This window comes from Solanum pennellii, chromosome 6 (genome assembly GCF_001406875.1).
Source record: "Solanum pennellii chromosome 6, SPENNV200".
NCBI classification, from domain to species: domain Eukaryota; kingdom Viridiplantae; phylum Streptophyta; class Magnoliopsida; order Solanales; family Solanaceae; genus Solanum; species Solanum pennellii.
The window spans coordinates 48,397,829-48,408,201 of record NC_028642.1 but is presented as its reverse complement, the minus strand read 5'-3'; the positions used below and the strand labels follow the sequence as shown (position 1 = coordinate 48,408,201).

Genomic DNA, 10,373 nt, shown 5'->3' with positions numbered 1-10,373 from the left:
TAAGAATCCAGATGAACTCCAAAAGATTTCCACGTTCAAATACTCTATGCAAGATGACTGCAAAGAAGAAAAGAATCAAAGATCATTCCAAATTATAGAATATAGTAGCAGAATTAGTGTATGATGAAGAAGCAACAGTCATGATCTGTTATCCAAATGAGTACATGGGTGTTTTTCTGAAAGTTTATTGATGAAGTTGTTTAACCTTCACTTTCATTTTCTTCATGTTGAAGCTGTGTAGCAATGCTTTTGCGCGTGCTATATTTGTTGCGAAATCATTTATCTGAGTACTTAATATACTCTATCAAACAAACTTAAAACATATTTTCAAGAACAAAAGAGAGCTCTTGGTATGTGGACTAGGTTCTTAGGTCCATTTTCCTCAACTAAGGAGCACCATCCATGCTAACCTAAATTAGTTAAAGATCATGATACAAGACACTAAATCCATCTCACTTGTTCCTTTTAAGATTTTACATATAACATGTCTGAACAAGCTTCTGGGAGAAGTTTGGTCAAACACTAATTGATCCTTCATTTTGATTGTTCTGCCAATCAACCACATATGTAGCTACTCGTCTTAGTATATATGATAATCTCTTTGCCTCCAGTCTTCATAATGTTCTGTATATGACAATTTCAGTAAGTTTTAGGTTGTCTATTATCATATTCAGATGTCTATACATTGATCAGACTACATATGTTACCTACACTGTTTTACTTGATATTTCTAAAGTTATCTTTGCCTATACAGGGTTTCTAGATGATGAGCGCACCTATAATATAAAAAAAAGTTGATTCTAAGATACAAATTTAATTGATTCGACTTTTTAAGTTATTATCATTGCAAACAATTAAAATTTTAAACTCATACGTCTAAAAATAAAACGCCTAAGTGTTGTTACCAATAACCACTTAGGGAGGTCTAACCCAATTTTAGAAAGGAAAAAAAAATAGATATTAAATTCAAATTTCTAACCTACTTCGAGTGGTGCACACAATCATCATCACATTATATGATACTTCGAATGTGGATTCACATGAACCAGTGACCCCTCCTCCATACGGCCGTGTTATTATACCTAAGTTACGAGTATAATAACATATTGAAAGCTATGTTCTTTTTGCTGTGAAGCCACAAAACAGATTAGATTCAAGCAATTAAGTTCCACAGTAAAAATGTTGCTACATATAACACTCTTTATAAATGTCTTTAAAGTTTAGAGCAATATTAAATATAATATCAATCAATTAACATTATTAAATATTTTAATATTTTTTTTATTAATATGTATATTTATTGTCGAGAACAGAAAGCCAATGAATGCCTAGGAAAGTGGCATCTTCTTGGAGTCTGAAAGGGACAGAGTTGACAGGAGTTGAGTTACATAATATATCAAGTAGCAGCAAATAAGGTTGAACTTGTGAGCCCTTAAATAAAACAAGTTGATTCATCATTGCATTGATTCCTAACGTATGACAACAACTCACATGTATACCTCATCTTTGTCGATTTGAACACTTTAATTTAATTAACATCAAATTTACATATTCTTAATTACTAATCTTAAGCTCACATATCCACAACTAACTAGTCTCCCTTCCTGCAAGATAAGTGAACACAGAGAGAGACCCTGGGAAACTAAACCAGAAATTTAATTAGGTGCCTTTTTATAAAAATTAAAGTTAATAGGTTCGATTTAAATGAGAATTTGCTTAATTTTCACAATTAGAAAATGAGAAATGCCATAAACAAAATGTCGCATTTAAATGATAAAAATTTCATGCTAAATCTTCATTTAATTACGAATAAATGATGAATTATAAGAAAAATTCAATTAGCTAGGAGTGTTTAAGTGACAAATAGCTAGGAATTACCAATTAATTCCATATTTTGTTGGTCAGCTAACCCACCTGGTCCTTTTAAGACGCGGATAATTTATAGGTTCGATATAATTAAATTGTTTTGATCAAGACTTTGTATTTGTATTAAAAATCAATTAGCTGTTTTTTTAGGATTTTAAATTTTATAAACTCAAAATCTTTAACTCTCGTCCGATTCGAGAAGTCCAAGACAAAAATTAACAAAAATAAAATTAAAAATAATAATGGTATCATATTGTATAAAACTAATATATCTAATTATAAGGTACTCAGATGACACATGGAATAGTGTCTAAAGAAAACGACATGGTTAATTAATTAAGACAGGAGTTAACAGCTTGCATATAATCAGGTGTCATTATTAATCGAACCAATAGATAACGTTGACACCATTTTATATCTTGATTACCTCAAATTTGCATGTGCAACACAAGAGCAACTCGATCCTTGACTTCTCTCATGGCTGTTTCAAGGAGGTTTATGACAACAAACTAATAAATATATGATATGTGTCATTTTCTTACCTATAAATATTTAATCACTTGCATTAAATGGAAGTCATGGACATTGTGGCGTTGAGTGTGTGATTCATGTTGAAGGAAATGTCATCCTCCTTCTTTTTTTTTCTATTTGATATTCGAAGCCCCTTATCTGAGAATAACACTTGCTAACAAAATATTTTTCATATTCAAAAGATCAGAACATGAACTTTCGATAATTTTTATTAAAAATGAAACAGTTCTACCACTATATTACGTTTGTGTGTCATAGTGAAATAGAAAGATAGGGGAGCAGACAAAGAGCATCTTTAGTTGGATTGAGTGGGGACAGATAAAAGTTTTTAAGTAAGATCAAGCAAAGCCAGTGAGCAGTATAGGGAAAGTACAAAAAGAAGAGTGTTGTAGATTTGTCCTTATTTTTGGCCGATCCAACATAAGTGCAAGTGCCCCTAATTATCTGTCAGCGCTAACCTCGCAACCCATCACCCCTCTCGTATTTTCCGGTCAAACCATGTGCTTCCATAAACCTTTTTTTTTTTAAATCGTCAAGGAGCGGAGTTTGAGTAAAATTTAAATTATTTCACAACATTTAGTGATTTTTCATTTTTCGCGCTTAATAAAAAGTGACGCTTTCAACAAAATTTCCTTTTGAATCACACACTTTCGCTAATACATCAAAACCCATATTGGATATTGGTCAGTAACTCTCATTAAAATGTCTTGTTTGGCATTAGGAAAAATTCAGGAGAACTTATTTTGAATCTTGAAATTCAAATTTTGACTCGGCTTATGAAATTATTTGGTCAAAAACAGCTCAACTTTACATTCAAATTGTAGATTTTGTACTTTAAAAAGAGTCAATAGACATCGCTGGTCAATGTTTATTCATATATGATGTACTTGGAAAGTAATGTTAGTTTTATTTGTATTAATCATCATAATCCCTAGAAGAGCAACTTATATATAATTGAAGAAATTAAACCACCAACTAGAGTTACACAGAGTTATAACAAGTAAAATAATTAGGCAATGAGACCAAAAAGCAAATTAAATGATGAGATGGAAGTTACAAAAGACCCGTAAAATAGGGGTATTTGTCATTTTTTGATATATATATAATGGACCCACGGACCACGGTTTGCTAAAACTGAGGAAAAATTAAAGAATTTTATACAACTTGAAGAGTTTGCACATTTCATATTATTGGAAAGTGAAACTTCCCCCACCACTGTACACATTTTTACTCTCTTTCAAATTATTTGTTGAGTTTTTCTTTCTCACGTCTTTTTTTAAAAAAAATTAATTAAGAGGAATTCTTTTCGGTCTTAATCTCTCTTTATTGAATTTTTATTCTATTTTTATGTCGTTTTTTCATAATTGTGATGTTTATAGTCTTAAAAATTAAATGAAAAAGTCTCGAATTACTAAAATAACAAATATTTGAGACAATTATAGTTTAAAATCACAACAAATAATTTAAGAGAGAGGAGTATAAATTAAACTTTCATTTAATTTTGGGCTCATATTTTGGACTTTCTTTTAAAAATAAATAAATAAATGGTACTACCATAAAACAAATGACACCTAGTAAGTAGCAACATACCTATACAAGAACAAACGTTGCATGCAAATAGTTTTTTTTTTTTTCATTTTCTTTTCCTGTATTTATTTTGAGGCTCGACTAAATGGATTTGTATAAAGAAATCACACTTTCGAAAGTAAAATGCTCCCTACTAAAATCTGTAATAACTATTTTTAATTCGAAATGAATAAGTATTTATCACTATATTGGTGAGAAGTAGTAGTCAAATATATATGGTAGGAATATTTAGTTTTGAAGAAAAAATGGAAAAGCTTAACCAATCAAGTATAGTATCAAAGCATGTGAGGAAGAGAAGGTTTTTGTTTTCTTGTTAGTCAAACAAAATGAAGAAAGTTTATGGGTCAAGACAGGCCAACGAAATGGACACGAGGTATATTAAATACCAAGTGAGGGATCTAGGGTTTCTACAACTAAACATCATATGATAATTTGAGAAATATTAAACTCCAAAAATAAAAAGAAATACTTTAACTAAGGACATAGAATTATTAAACATTTTTTGTTCTCAGTTGGTGTTTGATAACCGTATAAGAATCTTGATTAATTTAAATTTATTGTGTAAGGTCCATGATGTTAAATTAAAGGAGGAACCACTTTTATTTGTCTTTTTTTGTTTTATATATTTAAAATTTAAGTACAAATCGTTAATTAAATATGAAGAACTTCTATTCATCCGCCATAACCCGATTAAACATGTCAAAATCACTATTAGCGACTCAATAAAATAACCAATTCATATAAAACAATCTTAATCCTTTTTAAATGAGTCAAAACATAAAATAATGCCATGAAAAGATATAGGACCATATGAGTAAACCTTAATTGATTTCCTAATTGTATGCACCACATGGAGGGAGCTAGAAATGCAAAGACAATACTCACTATAGCATATAATCTTTACCCCAAACAAATAATTTCACTTGCTACAATGGTGATTAAATATTTTTTATGTCCAGTATCCTTATTAGTATTTGATTATTTTAAATTTGTATCACATAGGACCTCCATTCAGAGGTAAATGTTTCCTATTAAAAAAAAATTCATTCCCAAGACTTGATTTTGAAACATGTGGTTAAGGAAAACATAGCTCTACATAGTGATGGACACCCTTCTTCGAAAAAAGAGCATACATATAAATAAAATGATATACAAAATGATTATATTATATATTTTGAACACCCTTAACATAACGAGCTGGCGCTGCTATTTCTGGACATCCTTTAAGAAATTTCTTGCTTCGCCACTCACTACATTGTTGGTGGTTAAATATGTGCCTAAAAAAATATGTTTTTAAATTGAACGCAAAATAAATTATTTATGGGGGGAGAGAGAAGAGAGGACCCATATTCCACCGCCCATTAGCACGCAGAATATATTACCAAAACCAAACACACATAACCCATTGTATCATATATGGTCCATCTAACTCTCTTTCTCATTTTCTTCACCTTACATTGCTAAACCCTAACACAAATATTTGTACTTCAATTTTCTTAGCTTCTTCATTCCTTTTTTCGAAGGAATTAAAGTATAGAATTGAAGTAAAAAAGCTATGGATGATGAAGGAGAGATGTCAAGAAGGCCAAGAGGAAGACCAGCTGGATCGAAAAACAAGCCAAAACCACCCATTATCATCAATCGAGACAGCGCCAACGCTCTCCGAACACATATAATCGAAATCGCGGATGGTTGTGATGTAATGGAAAGCGTATCCAATTTTTCGAGAAGAAGACAAAGAGGAGTTTGCATTATGAGTGGAACGGGAAATGTTACTAATGTGAATTTAAAACAACCAGCTTCATCCGGTGAGATTGTAACTCTACATGGAAGATTCGAGATCTTATCTCTATCCGGATCATTCCTCCCGCCACCCGCTCCCCCAGCTGCTTCAGGGTTGACTATTTATTTAGCTGGGGGACAAGGACAGGTGGTGGGAGGAAGCGTGGTTGGCGCCCTTATGGCGTCAGGACCTGTTGTTATTATGGCTGCTTCGTTTAGTAATGCGGCCTATGAAAGGCTACCCTTAGAAGAGGATGATCAGAATCATCCTCTTCCAATGCCAGGAGGTCCTCTCGGATCTCCTGGTGGACAACAACAACAATTACTAGGCGGTGACCCATCAATGTTTCATGGGACACCGCCACCAAATCTTCTCAACTCATCAATGCAATTACCTCATGAAGGATATTGGTCAACGGGACGACCTCCTTTCTAACTTGAAAGAAATCTATGCGCGTAGGTATTATTTTTTGTTGAGTGTTTTTTTTTTCTCTATAACATCAAGAGATCATGGAAAGTGGAAGGGGATTAATTATACGAATTGAATTCACACTTATTATTATGTTGAAAAATTAACTCCTTCCTTCCCTCTCTACTTCTTAGGAAATATTTTTAGGAAGAGGATTTTTTTTTCCAGGCCGTTGACCATTTGAAGTAAGTTTAATTTGTAGCTTTGAATATTTCTTAGTTTTAATTTACATCCTTTTTTGAACTAGGTTTTTTTGTATTGTTATTGGTTTAATTAATGATGAAATGATTGTACTTTGATCAAATTAACTTATTGTAAATTTGATGTTTTCTTGGTGAGTTGTCTCTTGAGCTAATAATAGAATTTTAATTCTTTCAGACTAAAAGCAAGTGTAAAAGAGTTGGATTTTTAATTTGTGAAGGCTGTATATCTTGTAAGAGATTTATTTACTTGAATAGAAAATTAAGTATACTGCTATTAATTCCATAATCATGATATACTAAATTATATTGAAGTAATGATAACTATTGAATTAAGAAGCACTCATTTATTAAATTTGGTGTTTGGTAACATGAAAATTGTCATTTAGAAAATAAATGATTTCTTACATAATTTGTAAATTTTGGTTTTCGAAAAATCTTGACCGATGAGGCGTTTAGCCAAATTTGAAAAAAGAAAAACAGTAATTTTTTTTTGTAGTATTTGAAAACTAGAATTGTATTTGGTCATGAATATATAAATTAAATTTGTTTCTAAATTATATAGTGAGTAATTTGAAATGAAAAATAAAAACTATTTTTATTGTTTTTCAAATTCCTGAAATATAGAATCTTCAATCATAAGATATGTTTTTCGGAGTTTAACTAGGAAAAAAAAGTAAAAAAGTTTGATGGTCAAACCCAATAAATATGTTACAACTAGTTTGAAATTAGCTCTCTCTAACGATGAGTTGTGGGACTACTTCAACGATGTGTGCTACCAATTAATTAGGAGGATTTCAGTTCATAATGTTTCATGGTCAACAATTGATTAACAATTGATTAATTATTTGAATTCTGCCTTTTTTTAATCTTTCCTAAAGTCACTTTTGTAAACCCAATTTAATTAACTTTTGACTCTTTTTTTTCTCTTCCTTTTTTTATCTTGTTTTGATCAAAAGGAAATGAATTCCCATAATAAATGATATGAAGAATTCTTTCAGAATTTAAGTTAGACTAGAAAATGAAAAAGACATAATTTGAGATTCTTTCTATGATATTTTATTTTTAAAAACATTTTTAATTTTTTCAACTTTAATATATTTAAACTAAAAAATGAAAAAAAAATCAGTTTATTTCAAATTTAATTTTTTTATAATTTTTTGAATTTTCTAACTAAATTTTCTGACTATTTAGCACTTTCTTTTTTCACGACAGTTGTAGTTGTATCTTGAATTCTTGATCTAATCTAGAAGATTGCTTTTCATCCTTGTTAAGGTTGCCAACTTAATGTTCCTATTGAAATAATCATATATTTATAAGCCCTAAGCCTTTATCCAATGGATCGCCTCAAATATAATATAGGCTTTATTAGGGATTAGGTGAGTGTTTAATTGGCTCAAGAATTTTTAATCGCTCAATTGATTTATTACTCGAACTTCTATTTTATTGGCGAAAGTTTTACTACCTTTCCCTTTCCCAACCCCATTTTTTTCTTTAAAAAAAATAGGGCTTAGTCTATATGAAATTCATGTGAATAATTCTGACCCAACAAGAAATTCAATATATAAACGGTCCAATGATTAAGCCATGTTCATCAATTATGTTGGTTTAGCCCATATTATTGGATTGGATTTTATCTGACTCCAATCCAAGCTAAATAGGTGCATGTGGTGATAAAATTACAAAGCTCTCATCATTTGAGTCCTATGCAAAATTTTGAGGTTTTGACCAAACTAAACTATTATATAAAGCAATTCATTAAAATAATATATTTTTCTAAAATTTTATAAAATTAGTATAAACGTATTTCACAGTAACGTTTTAGAATATATTTTATTTTTTAAAAGTTGACGGTGTTAGATTGATATACGTTACTCACAGTAACGTTTTACTCCTAAAATATTACTAAAACGTTACTGTGAATAACTTTTTAGGAGTAAACGTTACTTACAGTAACGTATATCAACCTAATGCTGTTAGTTTTTAAAAAACAAAATATACCCTAAAACATTACTGTAAAATACGTTTATACTAGTTCTGTAAAATTTTAGAAAAACATATTATTTTGATGAATTGTTTTATATAATGGCTTAGTTTGGTCAACTCTAGAGAAGTAAATTCCATGTTTATTTTTTTTCCTATAAAAGCACAAGTTTGACTATTTGGAGCATTTAATTAGGTAGGTATATAAATATATTTCATTTGTAGATCATTTAGAAGTGGAAAATATAGCTAGATATATACATTAGAAGCACTTTCAACAACTGACTGATGATCAACAAGAATTTGTCGTAATGCAAACACAAGTATGTGCCTTTACACCCGTAAAAGAATATGGTGTAGTAGATAAGACTGTTCCTTTTTTAATAGAGGTCTCGGGGTTGAGCTCGATAGAAATCTTTGATAAGCATCATTATATAGTGTAGTAGATAAGACTGCTCCTTCTTTAATAGAGGTCTCGGGGTTGAGCCCGATAGAAATCTTTGATGAGCATCATTTTTTTCTAATGAAATTCTACGTACCATAAAATATAAAATAACACCATTTTTATGCGAATCAAAATTAATTGAAATTCAATATAATATCTACGTCAAATTAAAAAGAAAATTATGTGTTTTTAGCTCGTATATGATGTGTGACAGGTTGGCCCATGATGATGAATTTTAGCCTAATTATCTCAACTTTTTGAAACATCTGATTTTAATTATTTTTTTTTATTTTTACTTTGACATAAAAGTCAGTCAAATTTTAATTAGAAAAAATTGAATTGACGCAGGTTTACTTTTTCAATTTCTGTGATATTATTTTACGTCGGTGACTATATGTTAAAAATTGTTTAACATTATTATATGATAAAGCGTCCAAAAAGAGAAGCTAAGGTAAAGAAAAAATAAAGTTCAATGGATCTTGTGAATCTTCCTTCTTTTCTTTTTCATTCTTTTTGTTGACATTTTCTCTTCTTATAATGCCAATAAAAGTCAATAAACCTTTGCTGCATTATTAATTTCTTTGGAGTAGATTTACAGGTCATTTGCATTAAAAAATAAGTTATACAAAACTTAGTCAAACAAAATAATAATAAGAGAGTTAGCTATATTAATATAGGAATTAGTGATACATAATTATTTCACTGTGTAAGTGGTAAAGTTGTATAACGTTATGTGTAATATAGCTATTGCATATATCAAAATTGAAACTACAACCAAATATAGCATAAATGTAGTTGCTAAATATTAGAGCCGTCAAAATAAGCTTAGATCATGAAACTGACCCAACCCAATCTATTATTACTGTAGGATGTGATAGAATTTTTCAAGCCATTTTAAATTAATACTTATAAGTTCGGTGTCTATAAGTCATTGGCCTTTGAGGCTTGATCAGGGTCGAGTCGGGGTCAGCCTGTAGGTCAAAATTTTTTATTTAAGAGTAACTTACAATAAATCTCGCATCCTCGCTTGCCTCTTGTTTTGTTTGTCAATCTTTTATCTCGCTCGCGTATACGCTATGCGAGATACATGCTAATTACATTAGACTTTTTTGCTAGTGTTAATGAAATGAAACCATTGTTTGTCATATTTATTTGAAAATATTCTCATTTTCTTGATGTTATAGAATTATAAATTTGAAAAGAGAAAAAAAAAAGGAAAACAAAATGTTAGCCCGCCTCAACCCTCGGCCCTTCTAGGATTGGATTGGGTTGAGCATTTTCAAGCCCTTTCAAATGAAAGGCCAGCCTACCCTAACTAAAGCTGTCAATATGGGCTAGCCCACCCCATCCGGGCTAACCCATACAGGCTTTGACATTTTACGGGTCAGGCCGGGCTAGCCCATTTTTAGTGTGGGTCAGAAAATTATCGGCCCGACCCACAAGTACGTGGGCTACAGGCTTGCCGGGACAGTCCACTTTTTAAAATTTTATATATATATATATATATATA

The 10,373-nt window shown here is 30.5% G+C and overlaps 1 protein-coding gene across 1 annotated transcript; it reads left to right on the top strand.

The window, feature by feature from the left end:
• The first annotated feature begins 5,352 nt into the window (after nucleotides 1–5,352).
• On the top strand, nucleotides 5,353–6,605 carry LOC107022740 (AT-hook motif nuclear-localized protein 24-like). Its single transcript, XM_015223331.2, has one exon. It carries the CDS (start codon nucleotides 5,540–5,542, stop codon nucleotides 6,200–6,202), a length of 663 nt encoding a protein of 220 aa, XP_015078817.1. The 5' UTR covers nucleotides 5,353–5,539; the 3' UTR covers nucleotides 6,203–6,605.
• Nucleotides 6,606–10,373: the final 3,768 nt, after the last annotated feature.

Coding starts and splice junctions, on each gene's coding strand:
- LOC107022740 (XM_015223331.2), top strand. CDS start 5,540: ATGGATGATGAAGGAGAGATGTCAAGAAGGCCAAGAGGAAGACCAGCT.